At 43.5% G+C, this 25,131-nt stretch overlaps 1 protein-coding gene across 2 annotated transcripts in view; it reads left to right on the top strand.

Moving 5' to 3' along the window:
- nkd2b (NKD inhibitor of WNT signaling pathway 2b) overlaps window positions 1-25,131 on the top strand; it is a 127,594-nt gene that overhangs the window by 62,909 nt on the left and 39,554 nt on the right. For both annotated transcript variants that reach the window (XM_078539402.1, XM_078539403.1), the window contains exon 4: window positions 22,921-22,978. In XM_078539402.1, coding sequence (XP_078395528.1) covers window positions 22,921-22,978 — 58 coding nt within the window. The remainder of the gene's footprint in view (window positions 1-22,920; window positions 22,979-25,131) is intronic.

The raw sequence follows: 25,131 nt of genomic DNA, 5'->3' as shown, positions 1-25,131 counted from the left end.
AGAGACTTGAACGCATAATCCAAACCAACACTCCAGTGCAGTAATGAAGGAGTGCTACACTGTCAAAGCTGCTGTTTTTTGGAAGTTAAAACGAGGACCTCTCAGGCAAATGTATTGATGATCTCGCTGATGTCCTTGCTAGTATTTATCCATCGGCCAACATCACTAAATAAAACTGATTATCTGGCCATTATCACGTTGCTCTTTGTGGGAACTTTCTGTACACAAATTGGTTGCTACATTTCCTAAATTACAACATTGACTACAATTCAAAAAGAAAATGTGCAGCATTGACTGTGAAGCACTTTGGGGCGTCCTGAGGTGGGGAAAGGCACTCAATAAGTACCAGTCTTTTTCACTTTTACTATCTGGTTGAGTTGTCTGTATAAGTAACAAAAAGCTGCAAATGGGGGAAAGGGCACGGAAGGGTGTGTGTGTGTGTTAAAAGGATGATCTAAGATTTGATATTCATAATCTGGTTGGAAATGATGACATATGAGAATTTCTTTGACCTTTTGTGCTGCGGTGTTTATCAGACTGTGAAATCAAAAACTAGGAACAGTTGCTGCTAAGTGATAAAGTAAATACATTTTGATTCACGTACCAGTGCCTACACAAAGTACTCTTGATCTACCCGTATGGTTGGAGAACATGAACATAATGTGCTTTAGAACCTGCACCATCTCTGTGAGAGGCTCTCTCCCTGTGAAGTGCAACCTGTAGGAGTGTACAAATAAAAACAGCCAGCTCTCTGAAGTCTTTGACTTTTCTCTTTCTTCTTCATGGTTTCTTTTTTAAATCAAGATTTACTCAGTGCTGAGCATTGGAAAGTTTTTGAACAAACTATCAGGGAACTGGTGGTAGGCTCAATGTTGGTTGCTCAGATTTAAGGTACTAATTTGGGGAGGGATGTGGCTTTGCTTTGAATAAAGCAGTTCCCTTGCATTTTGGAGAAAACAGTACGTTTAAAGTTTTTGAAACTGGTGTGACTTAAGAGATTAATAAACACTGTCCAAGTGCAACTAAAATTTGCATTCTTTTAGTGCCTTTAGTGTAGTGAAACATCCCAAGGTACTTCATAGAAATGTTATCAAAGAAAATTTGACTGCACGCCACATAAAGTGGTGATTACCATAAATTGTATTTTATGATCCCATTTTCCGACCCCAAATATCATGTTTTTGCACATACAGTACTCAGTGTATAAGTCGAACTCCCACATGCTACACTCGCATTAGTAGTCAACCTCAATCTTTCACCTCACAAATACTTGTTTTACTCAACTGGTACCTTTATAACTGGGCATAAAAGATCAAGCAGGTGATACAGGCTGAGTTGCAAAAACGTGCAGGAGTTTAAGACATGCCCACTCTTTGCACTGATGCTGATGTCATTTCAATATTGGCGACTGCCCACAACCATGCCGGCGGTTCACTTTTACACCCAGTATAGACGTCAATCCCTGATTTTGGAGGGATTGTTTCAGGCTTCAAAGGTTGACTTATCAATCGACATCTACAGTGCTGCAGATGACCAAAAGCTAGGTCAAAGAACTAAGTTTTAAGGAGCAATTTAAAGGAAATGGAGAGGTTTAAGGGCGGAATTCCAGAGCTTGGGACCTAGGCAGTTGAAGGCATTGACTTCAATGAAGAGGCGAAGGAAATCAGTGTGCAGGAGGCCAGAATTGTAGGAGTTCAGTGTTCTCGGAAGGTTGTAGGGCTGGAGGAGATTTCCAGAGACAGATAAGGGCAAGGGTGTGGAGGAATTTGAACATGATACGAGAATTTTAGAACAGTGATGGCTTGGGGCATTCTAAGCACTTGTGAGGTGTGGAGCTGAACACGTACCATAGTGTGATGTCAGCTAATTTTAGTAAACGTTTTGCACTTCTAATGGAAAGTGAATGATATGTTGGGTGTGTTACTGTACGCTAATAAGTGAAGTTGCCATAAAATATCTGATGAGATTTTCTTTATTCATTCTTTGGATGTGGGCGTTGTCCATCACTAGTTGTTCTGAGAAAGTGCAGGCGGACCTCCTGTCTGATACCGTTGAGTGACAAATACTGAAGGGAATGAATTCAAATCCCACCATTGTGATTGAGTATTTAAATTCCCTTCTAAAACATTTGGAAATTAAAAGCCGATATTAGTAGAAGTGACCATGAAGTTTCTGTATTGTGGCAAAAAGCCAACAGATCCTCTAGTGCCATTTGGAGAAGGCCATCCTAACTGAATTTGACCTATGTGTGACTCCATTCCTGTATCAATGTGGTGGACTCTTCACTGCCCTCTAAAGTGGCCTGGCAAGGCATTGACTGCAGTGGTTCAAAAAGGTCGCTCACCACCACCATCTCAAGGGTAACTGGGGATTGCAAATAAATGTCAGTCTGGCCAGCAATGCCATATCCTGAGAGAGAATTAAAACAAAACATACTCCTGTCATCCTTTAACAAACTTCCTGTTTTATCAAGCACCTTTTTGATACAACAAGCATTTGATTTCCTATATCAGTACTGCAACACCAATGCATTGTATCGTGCAATGATCTCAGTACAGTTGTTGCCACCCTAATAAATGGTGGGTGGTGTGTATCAGTGTCTATACAATGCATACACTGTAGAATGTGCCCTTGCAGATCCCACATTGTAAAATACTTCAATCACTGTTTACATAGGAGTTCCCCAGGTCTGAAACTGTGAGTTTCTTTGATGCCATAATTTTCCACTAGCCTTACTATTCCATGATGCAAAGAGCCCACCACATCCTTACGAGTGAGTCTGCTCTTAACTGTGTGTGTGTGTGTATACATATATATATCAGTGCTGCTGACTGAGATGTATGAAGGGGATTTTACTCCATACTTTTCGTCCTGAGGTTTCCTTAATTAAAAAGGGGAAACAGATCACTGTTCAGGATAGGTTTGACTTCGAGTGAATGAAGACATTAAACTTGTTGGTACTTTGCTTTTCTAATCCTTAAAAGTGTAGGTTTTATGAGGGCAGTGAAGTTTAATAGACAGTTTAAATTGTAATTGCAGCACTGAAGCATACAACTAGCAAGCCTCCAGTGAGATTGGTGCTGTTAATCTTGCTTTTTTCCTCACTCTGTCTCTCCCTTAGCTCATACTTGTCTTATGTCACTGTCTTGTACATTTTCCTCCCTTCCTTTCCTGAAGGTGCTCATTCACATTGGAGGAACTGGCTGCCTGGTCAGTGAGGGGGTCTCAAATTATTTGACCATGGAGAAATGACAGCTTGATGCCACCCTGTCTTTTTTTTCATTCATGGGCTGTGGGTGGGCATTGTTGGCTAGGCCAGCATTTATTGCCCATCCCTTTTTTTAAGAGTCACCACCATTGCTCTGGGTCTGGAGTCACATGTAAGGACAACAGATTTAGTGAAACCAGATGGGTTTTTACAACAATCGGCAATGGGTTTCATGGCCATCATTAGACTTTGAATTCCAGATTTTTATTGAATTCAAATTCCACCACCTGCCATGGCGGGATTCGAACCCTGGTCCCCCGAGCATTACCCTGGGTCTCTGGCATTACCCTGAGTCTCTGGATTACTAGTCCAGCGACAATACTACTACGCCATTGCCTCTCCTGTTTGACAGGAGGTGCTGCAAAGCAGTTGGGTGTAGGGCTTAGATTTATTTGGTTCGTATCTACTCTCCCAAAGCCCTTGGAGGCTGCCTCCAATGTAGCTCTGTTATCACACCACATAAGATCCAAGTCATCCTGTTTGGCTCCTGAAAAAGGTCTGTACATTTTCCCCAACTTTATCCCCCTCCTTGGTGGCATGGTCAGGTTGAATGCAACAATGCATGACCTCTTGAGTCTAGTTTGCCCTGAATTGAATTTCAGACCCCATGCCCTATCTATCACCAAAAATGCTTGTTTCCACTTACAAATCCATGCCCATCTCCAGCTTTACCTCAGCCTCACCATCACTGAAACTCTTTACATGCTTCCCGGCTCCTGGGTTTGTGCTCCTCCTGAGCTCTGCCCACAAACTCCGACACACAGGACAGAATTTATTGCCCTCCCTATGACAAGTTTGGTGGCAGGGTGCATTTAACCAGGCTGGTGGGGGTGCTGTTGCCTTCCCGCCCCTGCCCCAATTAGGTCTGTGGAAGGGAAGGCTCATGGAGGGCCTTCCTGACCCACTGCCAATTGAGGCCTTTAAGTGGACAATTAATTATTCACCTAGCGGCGGTCGTAGGACCCAGCATGCAGGAAGACCTGAAAAGCAATCCCTGTGGGTGGCGGGGTGAGGGGTTGCTGTGGTGGTGTTGATGTGTTCCCTCATTCAAAGGCACTCAATGCCAGCTGAGCATTGGGAAGTGCGGTCGGGGTGCCAGTGAGAGCTACACCCCTCCCCCTGCTGCCAACCCACCATCTCTCTACCCCACATCCCCACCCCGTGATTTCTCCTCCTGCCATCACTGAACTGCGGCCTGGGTCCCTCGCTGATCCGGTGTCTCTGGTGGGTGCATTACTGGCAGCAGCCACTGCCTCCCCAATGGCGCTGCCATACCATGATGAACCGCTGGTCTCTGATTGGCTAATGACTCTCAGTAGGCAGGGCTACTGACCCTGCTGCTGTCCAGTTAAGTGCCTGATTGGCAGGCGAGACCCCCCGTCGCCTACATTAAATTCTGTTTCAAAAGGTTTCATTTACCAATTGCCTCTGTCCTCACCAACCTCAGTTGGGTCCCTCCCGCCTGACATGTTGAATTTGAAGTCCCCATCATCGCTTGTCAATCCACTCTGGCCTCAGTCCGGACTTATTGCTGTGCAGCCTAGTCTATGCCCTTCAGTCTCCTTACCCTAGGGCCTTGTGCAATTGGTACTGTGACTGGGGTGGAAACCTGATTTGGAGTGATTTAAACATGAAGATTTGGGAAGTACCAACAGGTTTGAGGACTTTGGAGAGGAAAGGGAAGTTAAAAATGGGGCGGTAATTTGCAGGGACTGTGGAGTCAAGGGTTGCACTTTTGAGAAGGGTGATGACGGCAAATTTAAAGGAGAGGGGGACAATACATGAGGAGAGAAAACCATTAACAATACCAGCTAATGTGGGGACCAGGAGGGGAAGTCGGATGGTCAGCAGTTTAGTGGGGATAGGGTCATAAAATCATAAATTGGTGCAAGCGTAGGCCATTCAGTCCGGCCAGCCGGCTCCGCCATTCAATAAGGTTATGGCTGCGCTGATTATGGCCTTAACTTTTAGCAACACCCCTCCCCCCCCACCTTAACCCTTGACTTCCTTGTAGGCTAAATATCTGCCTGAGTCGGCCTTGCATACGGTTGATGATCCGGCTTCTACTGCTCTCTGGGGAAGAGAATTCCAGAGATTAATGATTGTCTGAGTGAAGAAATTCTTCCTCATCTCTGTCTTAAATGGGAAGTTCCTTAATTTTAAATGATGCCCACTAGTTCTAGAACCCCTCCTGAGGGGAAATGCCCTCTCAGCATCTACCATGTCAAGCCCCTTCAGAATCTTCAATTTGAAGGAATAGGAAGTCAGTCCCATGGGCACGAAGAGAGATTGGGTAAAAACTACAGAAATATGCAAGTTCAGTGCTAGGTCTAGGGCCAGGGGGACTTTAGAGGAAGTTTGGCTCGGTGGACTAGTGGGAGGGACGCAACAGAGTCGACTGATGGGATGGTCTCAATCTTAGTGGTAGGGAAGTCCATAAGCTCCTCACACTTATTGTTGGAAATGAGGGTGGAAGAGATGGGAGAGGGGTTTAAGAAGACTATTTGCAGTAGAGGAAAGATGCTGGGGAGTATCTTTGCATTCTAGGATGATTGCAGGATTATGCGCTCAAAGCCTCTGGTGAAGGAGTTGACTGTAGTTTTTTTAACTCCTTCAGGGGAATTAATGAATTCAATTAATTTATGATGGCATGGTGCAGGCTCAATGGGCTGAGTTGCCCCATCTAATTCTGGTCTTGTGGTAATCATAGAGTCATAGTCATAGAGGTCTGCAGCACAGAAAAAGGCCCTTCGGCCCATCGAGTCTGTGCCGGTCAGACAAATACCTAACTATTCTAATCCCATTTTCCAGTACTAGGCCTATAGCCTTGTATGCCATGGCATCGTAAGTGCACATCCAAATACTTCTAAATGTTATGAAGGTTTCTGCCTCTACCACCCTTTCAGGCAGTGAGTTCCAGATTCCCACTGCCCTCTGGGTAAAAAAATTCTTCCCCTCATCCCCTCTAAACCTCCTGCCCCTTTCCTAAAACCTATGCCCCTGGTTATTGATCCCTCCACCAAGGGGGAAAGTTCCTTCTGTCTACCCTGTCTATGCCCCTCAATTTTATACACCTCAATCATGTCCCCTCTCAATCTCCTCCATTCCAGGGAAAATAACCCCAGTCTATCCAAACTCTCCTCATAACTAAAACTCTCTAGCCCAGGCAACATCCTGGTAAATCTCCTCTGCAATCTTTCTAGTGTAATCACATCCTTCCTATAATGCGGATTCCAGAACTGCATGCAATACTCTAACTGTAGCCTAACCAGCATTTTATACAGTTCCAGCATAACCTCCCTGCTCTTATGTTCTATGCCTCGGCTAATAAAGGCAAGTATCCCAAATGCCGCCTTAACCACCTTATCTACCTGTCCTGCTACCTTAAGGGACCGGTGGACATGCACACCAAGGTCCCTCTGATCCTCGGTACTTCCCATTCATTGTGTATTCCCGTGCCTTGTTTGTCCTGCCCAAGTGCATCACCTCACACTTATCCAGATTAAATTCCATTTGCCACTGATCAGCCCATCTGACCAGCCTGTCTATATCCTGCTGTAATCTAAGGCTATCCTCCTCACTATTTACCACCCCACCAATTTTCATGTCATCCACGAACTTACTGATCAACCCTCCTACATTCAAGTCTAAATCTTTTATATACCGCAAACAGCAAGGGACCCAACACTGATCCCTGTGGAACCCCACTGGACACAGGTATCCAGTCATAAAAACACCCCTCGACCATCACCCATTGCTTCCTGCCACTCAGCCAATTCTGGATCCAATTTGCAAAATTGCCTTAGATCCCATGGGCTCTTACCTTCATTATCAAATGTGTGTGTACAGATACAAATAAGCGACACCTGCAGTGTAGATTTTATGTGCTATTGAACTACATTTGTGGAGACGTACACCACTCTGCTTTCTAGCCTTATTACATGTCCAAGCTTCCTCAGTAATTTGTGGTGATGGGTGCAATACATCATTTACATTTCATCTAAATGCTGCCAATATTTGTCTTCGCGAAATGCTTGAAGAATTTTAATTTATATGGAGTTTACAGCCCAAACTGGCCATTCAGTCCAATTGGCGTGTGCCAGTTTGCACAACCTGAGCCTCCTCTTCATCTAACTCTATCAGAATAACACTCTCTTCCCTTCTCTTTAATATGCTTTTCCAGCTTCCCCTTAAATGCATCTATGCTATTCACTTCAACTACTTGTGATATTGAGTTCCGCTTCCTGGGTAGAGATGTTCTCCCTGAATTCACTGTTGGATTTAGTAATTCCTTTTATATTTATGGCCCCTAGTTTCTGTCTCTCTCACAAAGGGTAGCATTCTATCTACGTATACCCTATCGAACCCTTTTCCTAATTTTAAAGGCCTCTATCAGGTCATACCTCAGCTTTCTCTTTTCTCTAGAAAGGCCTATTCTGCCTTTCCTGAAACTTACATCCACTCTGTTCTGGGTTCATCCTTGTAAGTCTAGTTTTCACTTTCTCTGGGTCCTCAATATCACTTTTAGAATATGGAGACAAGAGCTATTTTCCCATTTTGTCCAAACAATACCCTACACATTGGGAGGGTGGCAGAAAGTACTTTTTGCTTGGCTGTTAGCTAAATACAGTTTCCAAATACCTTGGCTGACTAATGAATGAGCAATCAGAAATGCCAATTCATTGCATGTGAACACTTCTCGGCCATTGAGCTATGTACACACGCTACATTTAATATGTGTGCACCAACTAGAATTCGTGCAACTTGGAGACTTCTAAGCATAACGCTTGGTTTCTGTTTACTTGTCAACTCTGCTCTTCCAGTGTTCAGGTGGTCATAAGATCATAAGAAATAGGAGTAGACCATTCAGCCCATAGAGCCTGCTCTGCCATTCGATAAGATCATGGCTGATCTGACTGTGGCTTCAGCTCCACTTTCCTGCCTACCCCCATAACCTTCGACTCCTTTGTCAATCAAAAATTTGTCTTAACTCAGCCTTGAATATATTCGATGACCCAGCCCCCACTGGCCTCTGTGGAACAGAATTCCAAATGCTAACGACCCTCTTGAGAGAAGAAATTCTTCTTTATCTCCATCTTAAATGGATGATCCTTATTTTCAGATTGTGGCCTTAGTTTTAGATTCCCTCCATTCGAGGAACATCCTCTCAGCATCTACCCTGCCAAGCGCCCTCAGAATCTTATGTTTCACCTCATTCTTCTAAACTCCATTGAATATACGCCCACTCAACCTTTCCTCACAAGACAAGCCATTCATCCCAGGCATCAGCCTAGTGATCCTTCTCTGAACTGCCTCCAATGCAAATATCTTCAAGGAAGGAGACCAAAACAGTACACAGTATTAATTTATCCTTTTATGGGATGTAGGTTTTGCTGTCAAGGCCAGCATTTGCTTCCCATCCCTAATTGCCCTTGAATTGAATGGCTTGCTGGGCCATTTCAGAGGGCAGTTAAGAGTCAACCACATTGCTGTGGGTCTGGAGTCACATGTAGACCAGACCAGGTAAGGATGGCAGATTTCCTTCCCTAAAGGACATTAGCAAACCAGACATTTGATAGTAATGGTGACCATGAAACTGAGACTAGCTCTCAATTCCAGATTTTATTCATTGAATTTTTTAATTCCACCAGCTTCTGTGGTGGGATTTGAACTTGTGTCCACTGACTCATCCAGTGACATTACCACTGCCACTGGTCCTCCCCCCAGGCGTGGTCTCATCAATGCCCCGTAAAGTTGTAACAAGACTTCCCTACTTTTACACTCCACCTCCTTTGTAATAAAAGCCAACATTCCATTTGCCTTCCGAATTACTTGCTGTACCTTTTTGTGATTCATTTACAAGGATACCCAGATCCCTCTATGACAGCATTCTGCAGTTTGTGTCCATTTAAACAATATCCTGCTCTTCTATTCTTCCTACCAAAGTGAACAACCTCACATTTTCCCACCTTATACTCCATCTGTCAATTTTTTGCCCACTCACTTAACCTATCTGTATCCATTTGCAGACTCTTTGTATCCTCCTCACAACTTGCTTTCCTGCTTATCTTTGTATCATCAGCAAATTTGGCTACAATTTAGTTGTTATTTCAGTCAGCCTACCATAAGTGACATTTGTGCCACTAACCAAGCTCCAACAATCACAGATGTATGAATGTACTTAGCAGCTTAGATTTAAGCCTGGTCTTTACACTGCAGAAAGTAGTTAACCACAGAATGAATTCCTTTCATACCCTCCCACATACTTAGCTTGGGAATGGGTGTGAGGCTCTTCCCATTAGGTACAAGACAAAAATACTTCACATTGAGATTTGCATGTTCATCAATCTATTGTTCCCCTCCTCAATAAATGAGGGTAGCAGTGTCAGCCTTGGCTTAGTTGGCAACACACTTCCCTCTGGTCAGGTCATGGATTCATGAGACTCAAGCGCAAAATGTAGGCTGACGGACCAGCACAGCATTGAGGGAGAGTTGGTGGTGACATATTTCAGATGAGACATTAAACTGAGGCCCTGCCTGCCTTCTCAGGTGGATATAAAATTCACCACTACACTGTTTAAAGAAGAGCAGGGGACTTCTCCCTGGTGTACTGACCAGTATCCCACAAACATCATTAGAACAGATTGTCTAGGCAGCGCCACGTTGCTCTTTGTGGGAGCTTTCCGTGCTCAAGCTGGCTGGTATGTTTCTCATATAGCACAGCAACTATACTTCAAAAGTCGTCCGTGTCTGTTGGAGCACTTTTAGGAAATCCTGAATCCATGAAAGGCACTAGATAAGTGCAAGATCATTTTCTTTGTCTTTAAAGTTTTTTTGTAAACACACTTTTCCACTCTGACCTGATGGAGCGACTTTCACCTTTGATCTGTCATTGTAGGTTTCAGTTGAAATACAAATCACAAAGCCAGTGCAGATGTTAACATAATTGGTTAAGCCTGTCTAGTGCTGGGTGATTTTATATTGGTAATGGCAATGAGGTGACCCTTGGCTACCATTTCACTAAGGCTGTTGATGTCTCAACAGATGCCTGACACATGGACTGTTTTTATATTGGAATGGAGTTGAGATGCATGGAATGGTGGATCATTTACAAGGGACTGAATAGCCTTTTCCTGCTTGTTTGTTGCAGCTGGTAGGATTGGTTAATATTGTAGTTGTGCTTAGTTCTGTTAATGCTGATTAAGGCGCCAAAGTTCAGGGTGAAGTTTATTTCACGACTATTATCTTTAAGTTTTAATTGGATATGTTATTAATGGCAGCTAGGTGTCCAAAGTTTGAGGGGAAATGGCTTTTACTGGTTCCCCGTACCAATAATTGTGCTTGTTTGCGTGTTTTTCCAAGGCAACCACATCATCGTATTTTGGGGCTTGTCCATTTATAGATTGGAGATCTGACCGAGGTTGTATGGTGATTTGCCTGCTCAAGATGCTATGAGAATTTCTGATTCCCTTCACCTCTTGCCTTGAAGTGGTGGAGGTGGGGGCAGGGCTGGGTGAAAGTTGAGATAAGACAGATTAATGCTCAACATTTGTCATGGGAGGGGAGGGAGAGGAGGAGGCTGGGGCCCATTAGTCCCTGAATGACTTCCAATAGTGTGTTTGCTCCTTCTTTGCCAGAAATGTTCCGCACTCAAATGCGCTTGGAATGCTGAAGCTCCACGCAGTATTTTTTTTTTCATGCACGCATAGAACGGATGGTTCCTTTCTATTTCACTCCACTCGAGTAAATCCTGGAAAGCCAACTTAACTCTCTCTGCTGTTGGGTTTCCCACTTTGTGTAAATGATACAAAGCTAAACCCCAGATGTCAAGCCGTGCAAAATGAGCTAACAAAGGGACTGACCAAAAGGCAGCGATCTCTGGGTCCTGTCATTTTTTTGTGTTGGTCCTTGCATTCTCTGCTGGCATTTCATATAGCTCTGGGGCTCTGCCCCAGCTGGTGACCAGTATTTGTCACAGCATGGGGGTTAGAATTTTTCAGGAGGTCCTTGGAATGTGTAACAAATCCCTTAAGCTTTATCAGCTATTCTGCATGTATCTTAAGCTCTGTGCATGGGCCAAGCACTGAGAATGCAGCAGGAATGTACTCCGGTGGCCAGAAATGGAGCTAACATACTATATGGGCTGTTAAATTGTTTCCCACACAGCTTTTTGGATGGATTTAATGAGTTTATTCCCTGTTCTTCTTTATTTCAAATGAATTTAAACTTGCTTTAACCATGGAGCAGGTTGCTGAGAGAGACGGTGTTGAGTTGATTCACTCGCATGCAAATTAGATTCATTTCTGAAAATAACATTTTTGGATATGGTATATGAGTAATTTGAGACACAACATGTGGTAAGTGGAGCATGCTGGAAAGGAACAGGTGACTTTGGGTCTGTGGCTCCCAAAGCTTCCCGCCATGGGGATTTTCCTCATGTCGTGTGGGTCTGTTGTAGACTAATTGATAGAGATTGATTGCTCTGATTAGTCAACAACTCCATTATCATTGTATCGTGTGACTGCCAAGATGATGGAAGGCAAACTAGATGGACCTTTGTTACACAGAATTACATAGAACTGACAGCAAAGAAACAGGCCGTTTGGCCCAACTGACTTATGCCAGTGTTTATACTCCACACTCACCTCATCCCACTCTCTATTTTCCTCTTTCCACCCTGCCTCTGCATCCCAGCTATTCCATTGTCCCTCCTGGTGTGCATCAAACCTACCCTTAAATGAATCAGTGCTATCTGCTGCAACCACTCCATGTGGCAGCAAGTTCCACATTCCCACCATTCTGTAAAGGAATTCATACCCATTTCTTTAATTGATCGCTTAATGCCCATCTTTTATTTATTCCCCCTTGACTTGGACTCATCAACAAGTGGGAATGTGTGTACCAGGACAAGTGCAGCTCCAACAACACTCACAAAACTTGACACCATCTGCGATAAAGCGGCCTGCTTTATTGGCACTCCATCCATTACCTTAGAACGATCACTCCCTCCAACACTAGCACATAGTGGCTGCAATGTATACCTTCTACAAGATGCACTGCAGTAACTCATCAAGGTTTCTTTGCAGCACTTCTCAACCTGTGACCTCTACCATCTAGACAGATGAAGGTAACAAGCACATGAGAACACCATCACCTGCAAGTTCCCCTCCAAGTCACAGATGATCCTGGTTTGGAAATAAGTTGCTGTTTCCTCATTGTCATTGAAGTCCTTCATAACAGTACTGCGGGGGTGCCTTTGCCATGGACTGTAGAGGTTCACGAAAGTAATTCGCCACCACCTTCACAAGGGCAGTTGGGGATGGGCAATATATTCTAGCCTTGCCTGTGATGCCCCACATCCCATGAATGTATATGATGAAACAGAATCCTTCATTGCTGGAGACTTCAGGACCAACATTAAGAGTTGGCAGTTGGAGGATCCCAAAATATCTGAATCGACTGCTTTAAAGCAGAATCAAAACTTCTCGTAGTGAGGCGGTCTTTTCCCTCCAGAACTCTTGCCCAGTCTAATCCTGTACATTTTCATAATACGTAAAAAGCTATAGCACTGGAATATTTCTGGTATAATAAAAGGTTTTTAATTTTTCCTTTTTTTTTTCAAGTCCAAGTAATCTGAAACTTAAGTTTTTACACCTTGGTAAACAATGATGGATTCATTTGCTATAGATGTGTTCCCTTTCCAAGGGTGTATTTGTTCACAGCCCACAACAGAAATTACTTCTCCATCTGTCAAGCTGCTTATATTAATGCCTTAAACGTGTTGCAGCAGCCATCAGGATTTTTTTTTTTAAGCAGCCCTATTTTCTACAAGCTGAGTTTCCTCGTCTTTCTTTCATTTACATAGAAAAGAGAGAAGCCCCCTCATTTCAACTCTCGCCACTTCAAACTGAGTAGAAATTCTAAGTTTGACTGTTGTAGGGTTGCTGTTGGGATTGCAAAGTGCTTTTTAATATCCCACCAGGCGTATAGAATATATAGTTGACCTGACTCAATACTAAACAGTAATAGGAGCTGCCCAGTCCTCTATGGGGGAAACACAGAAACACAAAAACAAGGAGGCCATTCAGCCCCTCCACCTTGTTCTGCCATTTTATTAGCATATGGCTGAGCTGTACCTCAGCTCCTTTTGTTCCATATTCCATGAACTGAGGAGAAAAAGTCCATCTACAGGACACGACTGGTGACTGAGTTTGAGTGTTCAGTTTGACTGCTGTCTTTGCAACACAAGATTGCTCAAACATTTTCCACTATATTTTTGGAAATTTCATCACTACATTTCCAGACGGGGTGAGGTGCTGTGGTGACCTTGCTGTAATTCAATTTGAACAACATCCCTCGGGGCAAGTTCTGCAGTAATAAATTTTACTCAGTCCCGTGGATGAAAGATCACAAAATAAAATTGGGAGGCTTACCTCCTTTATTTAATAAAAAAAGAGACTCATCAAAGGTTATATAAAGTAAATCCATATATGTCAGAGTTCTGGACAGAAGGTTGGATGGAGAAAAGCTTATGTGTTGGGAAAGGGGCATGGTTTCTGTGTGTGTGTGTGTGTGTGCAAATGCGTATACGAATGCACATTTGTGAGCGTTGTGCCTGCCCACCATGTTAATCTCAGCTGGTCATCTCCTAATTGTAATTGGAATGCTTTCACCAAGTTTTGACTGAACAGGACACGCCATAACAATGCCCATTTTTCTTAATGCTTCACCCGAAAGCGTGCGCCCTCTGGTCTACAGTGGTTAAAATTGCCAAACCGAAGGTGATTTCTATCCAGGGTGTGTTTTTATGAGCATCCAAAATTTAATGTTCGGGCAAGGTTTAAGACAATCCAGCCTTGGGACAAAAGTCTGGGTTAAGATAGTGAAGAGACGCTTTTTGTTATACTGGGGGGTGGATTGCTATCCCTGCTGATGTTTTGCCAATTTAATGTAGCTGCTCCTTGACTACTAAACAGCCTCAGAAGTGCTGCCAAAAGCCTTTGAATACTACACACCACTGAGACTGACCTTGTTGCTTTCGCTGAGATTTGATCCAGCTGTTGCAGTGATTAAAAGTGTTTGAAGGCTGCCCAGTGCCTTGACTTGTGTTGACGGTATGTTTTTATATATATATATTATGGTATGCATATTTGATTGGAAGAGCACCAAAATTTCCTCTGTGGGAATGACTTGACATGTTGGGCGTGCTGATTGTTTAGGTAATGTACTGAGAATAATGATGGAGCTGAACTTTGAAGCAAATTATGGTTTTTTTTTCATTCCCAAACCGTACACCCGCCAAAAGCAAATCCTGGCTTTGATCACTCCTGGCGAGAGAGAGAAGGGGGAGAGAGCTGGGAGGAAGGGAAATGGAAGTCAGCCAATGGGGAAAGGCAGTTGCTCCTCTGGGACTGGTGCAAAACCCCTTGGAGAGATGACGGGTTCGTGGTTCGGAGGAAATAGCTGCTGGATGCTGAGCTGAGCTACTTGCACATCTGGGTTTGTGTGCCAGATTTGCCTTTTTTTTTTAAGAAAGGGAAAGAGAGCTCCAGATCTAGAGGTTGTAATTAAATTGCTGGCTGAGGCCCTGGCTTGAAAGGAAAGAGCAATCAGGAATAGTGGTTTGAACTGCACAAAAGGAAAGGAGCGGAATGGATTTGTGTTTATGTATCATAGCCTCAGGGTGTACCAGAACACTTCACAGCCAATGAAGCAATTTTTGAGGTGTAGTCATGGTTGTGGGAAATGCGATGGCCAGTTTGTGCACAGCAAGATTCTACCAACAATATTGAGAGATAAATGGCCAAATAGTCTGTCTTAGCGATCAGTATTGGCCAGGATTCCCTGGATTACTCTCTTGTTCTTCAAATAGTACTGTTTGGTCTTTTGTGCCCACCTGAGAAGGCAGACACAGCCCAATCTGGAAGATGGCATCTCTGACACTGCAGCATTCCCCTAGAGTGCATGGGAATGTTGACTTACATTTAGTGCTCAAGTACCTGGAGTGGGACTTGAACCCATAACCTTCTGACTCAGGCAAGTGGACTACCTACTGATCCAAGGCTGTCAAAAATGTGTTCGAATTTGTTGTTCTTGCCCTTCCTCCCCTCCCAAGATTCTAATTCAGTATTTTGTAACTTCAGTTTCAGACTACTTTGTCTAATAACTTGAGTTTCCCCTTCCCTGTTGCCTCCACTTTCTTAACCCCCCGCCCCTGTCATTAGGGCAGAATTTTTAGCCCTATATAGGGCTGAGCATGGCGGAGGGCGGGCGTGTAAATTTTCCCTGCTGGCCAGCGAGCTGGATTGTCGGCACCGTCCCATCCACAGGTAATTTTCCCGCAGGTGGTGGGTAGCCAACTGAGTTTGTGAAAAGCCAATTGTCAGAGGACAACTGGAATTTTCCAGTCAGCCTGCAGCCAGTGCCCCCCCCCCCCCCACCCCAAACAACAACAAAGAAAGGCTTCATGGAATAGGCCAGCTACCTGGAGACCACTCTCCCCAGCAGCAGACCAGGGAGAGCACTCTCCGGGCTGGTTTTGAGGCACTTCCAGCCTGCTTGACCACAACTGCGACGTGGTGGGGTTCCCTTTCTACCAGGGACCCAGCTACTGAGGGCACTTCCGTATGTAAAAGATTTTTAAAATGTTGGCAAGAAGCTACCTCAAAATGGAGGCGCCCTCTCTCTCCCTAACCTGAACTGCAGACTAAATTGCCTTCAGAGCTGGTGGGCCTTGAATTTGTGCTCCAGCTTTGAGAGCCTGTTCGCCATCCTTAATTGGATGGCAAGCCCACCCTCTAGTTGACCAAATTGGGGAAAATCAGTGCTGGCGTTATAATGCCCACTTGGTCCCAACCCAAAGGACAAAATCCTGGCCTTAATTTCCAATCTCCAGCTCTACCGCAATGAACAAAGATGTTTAGTACAGTAAGCGGACTTTGAGGGGACACAAAAACTCATAGAATGATGCAGCACAGAAAGAGGCCATTTAGCCAATTGTGTCTTTGCGTGAGCTATCCAATTAGTACCACTCTCTTGAAGTTTTTCCCTATAGCATATGACTATTTCCTTTTCAAGTCTATATCCAATTACTACATGAAAGCAATTATCTTAAATCTGTGAGCAGTCACAATGGCCAGGCTTCTAGTTAAGGAGATGGACCGAGTACATATGATTCCTTCAGGTATATTAATAAAATATAAATAAAAAGCGAATGTGACAAAAGATGGAGAGTGATTGATTGTGTGCTGTGACTAATTCATTTAGTACTTGTCAAAATGGTTTCGAATCGGGAGTAGAACTTCTGTGTATTGAATTTAAAATGCAATTTTGGTATAAAATAGTTCGGTCAATAAATTAGTTTTTTAAAAAAATAAATCAAAATGAATTTATATCTTGACCTAGAATGTTCTGGACCAGACTATAAACTGTGTTAGGAGGGTTTTGAAGTATTAAATATCTTAAGCGCTGTACGTGACCTTATTTTTTTTGAGTTTGCCTGAAGCTGTGAGCTATTTAATTTCCTTTCACTGTAGGGAGCATCAACTGATCAAATGTTGTGTTTCCTGTTTTAAGATGCTTGCATTCCAAATTAACAGAACATGTATGTTCTGGTTTCATGAGTGAATCCATATTTTTATATATATTTTTTAATTACCTGAATAAAGTAGGCCTTGTGTAAATTAGATTCCTCCTTACCTTGTCTGTCCTGGTCTTCAAAACTTTCAATCACTGTAAACCTGGAATACTGTCGGATGTTTCTTTATCGGGTTGTTAAGCAGCAACAACTTGTAACTATATAGTGCCTTTAATATGTTAAAACGTTCTAAGACACTTCACAGGAGCATTATCAAACAGAATTATTCACTGAGCCACATAAAGAGATAATGGACAAGTCATCAAACCTTGGTCACAGAGAGAGGATATAAAGAGCATCTCAAAGGAAAAGAGGTTTAGGGAAGGAATTCCAGAGTTTAGGGCCTATCTTAGTGAAGGCACGGTTGCCAACGGTGGAGTGATGTTAATTCGGGGTGCTCAAGAGATCAGAATTGGAGGAGCACACAGAGATCTCCAATGCTCGAGCTGGATTTTGAGAGGCAGTTCCAAGGAGTGTGGCTGAAGCAATTGAGGGCTGTTTCACTAATGGTGAGTGAAATCATAAAAGACCAGAGCTGGAGGGCTGACTGATGAAGATACAAGGCTCAATTACGACACAATAGCTCAAAGAGGATAGAGCAAGACTGCAAAGGCATTTGAAAATGAGGAATTCATTGTGCTGGCATACACCAAGCTAAAGTGGATCATTGGAGAGAGGAGTGATGCATGAAGGGGACTTGGTGTAGGAGAGAATATGGATAGCCTAGAGGTATAGCAAGTTAAGAGTTTTAGAATGGTGGAAGAGATAAAAGTGTGGATAAAGATTTCCAAATTGGTGAGAGCAAGGTAAGTGTGGAGCCAGGTGATTGTAGTCAATTTGGAAGATAAATGCTCTTGGTAATGGATGGAATGTAGAGTCTTGCACATTTGATTCAATCTAAACAAATGACAAAGGAAGGAAAAGGAATTGGTTGCAAGGTGATAGCAGAGTTCAAAAAATGATTCCTTCAGCCTTCTTGATATTTGGTCAGTGGAAAACCTGATGCTGTATGGGTAGACTGAAGTCAGCATAGTTGGAGGGGAGTAATGGAGCAGTCGACTCTCCATTAGTATTAGAAGTGTCAGCCATGACTCAGTGGTATGAGTCTCACCTCCGAGTCAGAAGGTAGTGAGTTCAAGTCCCACTCCAATGATTTCAGTACAAACAACTGAGTCTGACATTTCAGTACAGTAATGATGGCTTGCTGCAACATAAAAGATCCTGTGGCACTATTTCAAAGAAGAGGTAAGTTCTTTCCAGGGCCAAGGAGGAAGTTGGGGGTGACTGAATGCGGGCAGGAAGGCAGCATCTTGCTGGGGATGCAGTCGAACCAGACAAAGGCAGTTCCTCCAGAGCTGGACAATAGGGAAGATGCTGATTTTTATATCCAGTTTTCCATTGCCCAATAAATATGACAGAAGTGTAATACTTATGTTCTATGGCTAAAAGTTTAGGGCCTATGTTATATTATTTTAGTCTAAGTTCACTCATTGACAAAATAAATTATTTTTTACTGGGGAAATAGAATATCAGCAAATTGCACACTGGTGGGTGATGAAGAAATTGAAAAGTTTTTGGGGTACACTTTCCCATGGATACTGTAGCACCATTCTGGAAGTTTCAGCATGAATTCTGAGCTTGCCCACACTTTTAAAAAAAAAAAAATACTTTTTCACCTGGGAACACGTGTGGAGAATGTGCCAGTTTGTTGGAAGTAAAACAGAGGGTGTTTATGGTGCTCACTGGTCACCCGGGTTATCTTTTAAAGATACTGTTATCAGATCTATGACTTCCGGCCCCCTCCTCACAACCCCTGCCCATCTGTGTGCTTTCATCCAAAAGGTTGTGTTGTTTAGGGAACTCTGTGCACTCACTACAATGTCTTTGCCGACCTGTTGACTGAAATGAGTAACTCAGAAAGGTTGCTTTTCTGACAGGAAGTGTCGAACAAAGCTCTGTAGTGTTTCTGGCTCCTTGGGGATGAAAAGGGGGAGGTTTGCTGCCGATGGGAGTTGTTGTGGATTTTGGGCTGATGTCACCTGGTCCTTTTTCTTCCTTTCCAAGCGATGACAGCTGCTCTGTAACCCGACTCCACTTGAAAGGCTGGAAATGGTAGAGTTGAAAGGTGATCGGCAGTAACTCCACAGATCTTGGAAACAGTCAACTGGCACTCTTCTGATTTTTTTATTTGTGTGTGTATTAAATAAATCAGAGGGGTCCTTTTCAAAAGCATCAAAGTTTCATTACACGGAAGCTTTCCCGAATATATCAGTTTTTGGATGTGTGATTTGTGTGTGAGATTGTAACCTCTTAATTTGAATGATACATGCCAGACTCTGGTCACTGGTATCAAGCAATGCTGAATTTAGGTGAGTTTACGACAAAGGCCAATGTTTCTGCTAAGCTAGTTGTTACATCCATGTTTGAAAGATACTGCACTGGCTGTTCACAGCAAGAAATTTAAGGGTACCATACATCGAAATAAACAGGCTAAATACAACAAAGAATATTTAGAGGGAACATTGGCCAAGATCAACTTTAAAACAATGTAGTGCAAATCTCAATGCCTGTGCCTTTTTACCCACTCTCTTCCAATCAGTTTAAGGGAGAGTGATATCTTGAGCATGGAGGTCTCACCATGTTGAACTGCAGATATGAATAAGGTAGAGAAACATCGACGGTAATTTTGCGATAGTGCAATACTGAGATGGCAGCCTGTTTTACTTCACTCCAGTAACATTCCCATTGACTTCAGTGAAAATAGAAACCGGGCGCAATGTAAATGTAGAACTGGCTACTGACTCATTATCATCTGCCAGCTTGGTTCAATCGACCCTAAAGGTTGTGGCTTCAAATCTCACTCCCAAATTCTTGTGTACTTAATCCAGCCTGCCTCCAATACGATTGGAGGTGCCACCTTTTGGATGAGCTGTTAAATCAAAGCCCTGTGTGCCCTCTCTGGCTAATGTAAAAGATCCCATGGCACTATTTTGAAGAAGAGTAGAAGGGGGGTTCATCTCAGCCAACAATTATCCCTCAGTCCAGTGCTACCAAAGAGAAAACAAATTACAAAATTATTTATATCACTGTTTTCTACGTTTGAAGCATGGTCATTGTTCTCGAGACAAAAGTATTTCATTGGCTGTAAATTAATGTGGAATACCTTGAGGACGTGAAGAATGTTCTATAAATGTTATGATCTGGAATTCATTACTTGGGAGGGTGGTGGAAGCAGCTTCAATATTAACTTCCAAAATAAAATTGAATAATTACTCGAAGGACAATGCCTGCAGATAAGAGAAGTGGGACTATCTAAATAGCTTTTTCAAAGAGCCAGCAGATGCACAATGGGCTGCATGGCCTCCTCCTGTGTTGTAATTCTGATTAAATGTAGGTTTTACAATGTTGCTATCGATTTTTTTTTTCAAGTTGCGATGTGCTTTGCCCTTACCCCTATTGGTCTGACCATATGGGAAATATTGGTTATTTATTCATTAAACATTGTTGCGTTTTATGCCTTCTTGGGCTCTTCCATATCTGGGGAAAAATCTTAAAAAAACTAAAGGAAAGCTTGTAACATTCAACATGAAAACCCGGCCAGATTCTGTGGCGAGCCTCTTCAGAGCTGTTTTTTTTCCCCCTGTTCTGTGCAAGACCTGTGAACTGAAGACCAGTCCCTCGTTTTATTTTACTCTCCTTTAAATAATGTGCTGCATTTTATGATTGACCACTGTGAGCATGCAGCAGAAAGCAAAACATTTATCCAGTGTTTCCTCTCCAATCCGCCCAATAATATTCCTAAGAATTCTATGAATTTTATTAACCAATTGCCAGCATGTGCTCAGACCTAAGCTTACCAAATGTCTAATTCAGATCTTTTAAAATTAATCATGGCCCTTTTTTTAATTAAACGGAGGTGACAGTTTCTAACCAAGTCCAATTATAGCAATCAAGCACTGTAAGTCAGAGCTGGCCTTTTGGTTCCTCTGAACTTTTGTGGCTAAATCTTGATTTATTTTGATAATCTTGTTCTTTATCCCCCAGGAGCATTGGTAACATGATGGGTTTGTGGTGACAAAGGACAGATTTGGCTATTAGTTTGTAACAAAACCTTCTCACCCAGCCCAAACTCTTATTTCCCTCCCCCTCTGATAGTTCCCCTTCTTTTACACAGAAAGCGAGAAATAAGAAAGAAGGGAGCTGGGTTTGATTAACGTGTGTGTGTGTGTAAATCCCGGTATATCTCCCAGAATTCCTGATTAATGACAGCTGCTTCCCAGAAGATTTGGAAACTGTCGGTGTACCTCCCTCTGCCTGGGAGACTTAAAAGGTTTGCAGCCATATCACAGATGATTCACGATGGTGCTAAGAGAGGAGAAGGTGCCTGAGAGATGTGGGGCCTGCTTTGGAAGGACAAGGGCAGGGGAGAAAAATCTCCTGGATATTTGCTAAGGTTGAACTGAAGCAAGCCACTGGCACTCGTCATAAACAGCGAGCCCCATTAGAGGTCAGAAAGGGAGATTACGGGGTTTCTCAGATTTCACTGGGTAGTTTTAACTCCACAGGCAAGAATAATCGATTGAATGAATGAGTTACAGGTGCAGATTCCAGAGCAAGGAGAGGGCCAGAGTTTTAAGCTATCGTAGCAGTTCTCAAGTCAATGAAAGTGGGGTTTGAGGAGGTGCACTCGCCTATTCTATTTCTGAAAATAATTTAGATACTTTTAAGGGGAATGAGGGAGTAAGGAATAGGTGGGTATGCTGGTGGGGTATGAGGGGGCCTCTGTGGAAGCATAAATCAGTTGAGTCGTCTGGCCTGTTTCTGTGCTGTTAATTTGTATGTAATTTGTTAATGGGGCGTTTTCTCACCAACCTGACCCATTGGTTGCTATATTTTTAATGGTTCCATCACTATTTCTGACACGAGCTCTATTCTGTAGCTTCCCTAAATTTTTTTTGTATATTGAACCTAGGTGGCTGAAGGCGTGGCTAACAGTGGGACCAAGAAAGTTAGGGATGCATAAGAGGCCAAAATCAGAGTAACGGACCATATTTGTATATCTGGGGTTCAGATATGTAAATCTTTTTTTTTTTAAATGGGAGGACATGTTGATAAATCTGTATTGATCAAACAAAAGGTTTTGTTACTAGGATCACAAAAGCAAAATGGTAATGTTAAACCTCTACAAATCATTGGTCGTGGCACACTTACAATATGATGTCCAGGGCTGGCTGCCTTAAGCGTGTCCTGGCTGAGAAGGTACAGATGAGATTTATTATAATAACCAGCTGCAGCTATGGAGCGACACTGGAGAGATTGGGGCTCCTTACATTTAGACCAAGTAAGGGTTATGGGGAAGTCAGATGGTGGTGTGCAAAATGATGGAAGGCGTTCAAAGGGTAAAATGGGGAAAACATTATTCCACTGGACCGTAGAGGAAATAAATTAAACATCATTACCGAAAGGATGAAGAGAGCAGTTAGGAGAATTTTATCACGTGGTGACGTGCTAGGTCATGGAATGTCTGACCAAAAACATTGGGGGAGTCAGAACAGTTTATAAAAGGGGACTAGATAAATGCAGAAAAATAATTAAAAGGGTTAAAGGAGGTGTGGGGGAAAGCAGGAGACTAGGACCACGTGGATAGTTCTTTGAGGTACAGCACAGGCGTGTGAGCTGATGCCTCCTATTTGCAGTGTACAATTCTACATGAAGGTTTGAAGTGCTCACATACTGCTAGTAAACTTGCCTACCTGTGTTTGTAGACTATTCCTTTTCCAAAATAAAAATGAGATTAAGTGAACCCTTTCGACCAATTGCTCTTGACTAGTGGGATTGCTTTGAGGCATTTTGATTTTTAGGCAGCCAAGTGGTTAATGGGACCTGTTGCTGCTTTTATCTGAGGTCCTCTATGCAGGGAAGTGCTTATCCTTCGTGTTAATGACTCATCGACTGAGATTCCTTCCTATTTGACCACATCTGTTCCTTGTCTGTAATATATTTCTTTCTTTTGCAGGAGCTATTGAATGCAGAACTGAAAGGGCAATTCCTTGATGACCAGTGCCCCCTGGAGGGTAAGTGAAGAATGAAATATAGTTGCTTCTTGTGGAGTTAAAAATGGGAATCTACAAACGCTGGAAATCAGAATTTTAAAAAGAGCGGACAATAAATGTTTAGCCAGTCAGCCGTTATCTAAATAGTGGATGTTTGGGGAGGGTTTGTCCATTAGAACTCTTGTGGGCTGATGAAGGCTCTCACTCAAAACAATGCCTTCTTCCTCTGATGTGCTGAGAATTTTTAACAACACATTGCATTTATATAGCATCATCACTAGTAAAACATCCTAAGGTGCTTTACAGGACCATTATTTTCTTTTAATTGCAGTGAAGCCTAATAATGCCTAGAAGCTGATTTGAAAACCATTAGAGAACAGCTCACTGCACAATGGACCAAACCCATTTCAACCCCTCACCTTTAAACTGATGCATCGTCTGAGGGCTGGGGAGTTGGAAGGGTTATAGGGCTGGAGGAGGTTAAAGCTAAAGGGGAGGAAAAGAGCCTTCATTGTAGTTTTTTAAAAAAAAATGTCCCATGGAACTTCAAGTGTTGTCAAACAAAATTTGATAATGAACCACATGTGATGTTAGGGTAGGTGGTTAAACAGCCTTATCAAAGAGGTAGGTTCTAGGAGCAACTTAAAGGTATAGACATGTGGAGAGGGTTTAGGGAGGGAAATCCAGAGAATGGGGATTGAACAACTGAAGGAATGGCAGCCAAGTGTGATGGAAATTGGAGCTTTTCAAGAGGCCAGAATTGGAGGAGCACAGAAAACCCAGAGGTTGGTGGGGCGAGAGGAGGTTACATTGATGGGAATGATGAGGCTGTGGAGGGGTGAGATTTAAATACACAGATGAGAATTTTAAAAGCAAGAGTCAGGCAGGGGCCAATGTGGATCAATGATCCTGGGATGATGGAAGAACAGGACTTAGTGAGAGTTAGGATTAGGGTTGCCAACCCTCCAGGAATGGGCTGGGAGTCTCCTGCAATCAGCATTAATCTCCTCGTGGCTATGGAAAGCAATCTGGGAGATTTTTAAAACTTTATTTTAAGTAAATAAATTAATATGCACACTAATTCATGCACAGAAGCTCATCATTCATTGTAAAAAGGTGACCTGATGATGTACTTGGCATCATGACAACATAAAATGTAAACTGGCACTGACACGGGTCACACACCGCGTACTGTGCTCCATAAATGTCGGCACTTGTTTTTTTCCTGCCAAGAAGGTTAAAGGCTAAGCTTTCACGTGTATTTGTAGAGAACACATGAATAACGGGATGGTGACCGTACTGTCTCTGGGTGGTGGTTTGCTTGGTAGAAGGCTCAGCGAGCTGCCCGGCAGCTGCCCCTGGCCAGTTGTGAGATGAGTGCGGTGTGAGCGGGTGGGGGAATCGGCGTTTCTGTAGGATGCAGGCGCGGGGTACGAGGCCATGGTCCCAGGGATGGAGCCCGCACAGGTGGAGCCAGGGCTCGGGTTCCATTTGCTGCTCCTGGTTACATTGCTGGTAACCATCAGGAGGGAGCAGGCCAGTGCCGCAGCCAGAGGGAGAGCAGAACCCGAGGCGGCTGTCAGCGCCCAGACTGTGCGTGCCCGGGGGCTCGTCCTTCGGGAGCCCCTGGGTGTGTGTCTGTGTAGGGTGGGGGGGGGAGGGGGGGAGGGGGGGGAGAACAGAGAGACTGGGGTCTGAACTGGGGAGGGGGTGAGGGTTCAGCAGAAGCTGCATTAAAGAGTTCCACCTAATTGCAGTTCCAGCGAGCGCCTGGGCACAGCAGTGTCTGAACAAGCCGATTCTAAACAAGGATAGTAACCCAAAGTGCTTTTGTTTATTTATGTGCATCAAATAAACACATCCCCTCCCGCTAGTGTCTGGGGCTTTGGACTTTGCCCCCCACTGGATGGGCTCACCCGCTCACGCCATGGCACTGGGATCCCATGATGTCACTTCCGGCATCTCCCGGAATATGTCCAGCTGGAGCTGATAACCCCAGTTAGGATCTGGGCACCAGAGCTTTGGATGAATTCTGGTTTACGGGAGGCGGGAGGTTAGAAGAGCTTTGAAATAATTGAATCTGGAGGTAAGAAAGGCATGGATGATCAATTTAGCAGCAGGAGACCTGAGACATGCTCAGAGCTGGGCAATGAACATACAAGCATACGAACGAG

The sequence above is a fragment of the Cetorhinus maximus genome, chromosome 3 (genome assembly GCF_964194155.1).
Source record: "Cetorhinus maximus chromosome 3, sCetMax3.hap1.1, whole genome shotgun sequence".
In the NCBI taxonomy this organism is placed as follows: domain Eukaryota; kingdom Metazoa; phylum Chordata; class Chondrichthyes; order Lamniformes; family Cetorhinidae; genus Cetorhinus; species Cetorhinus maximus.
Note: the sequence above shows the minus strand (reverse complement) of the source record. Positions and strands in the feature narration are given on the sequence as shown.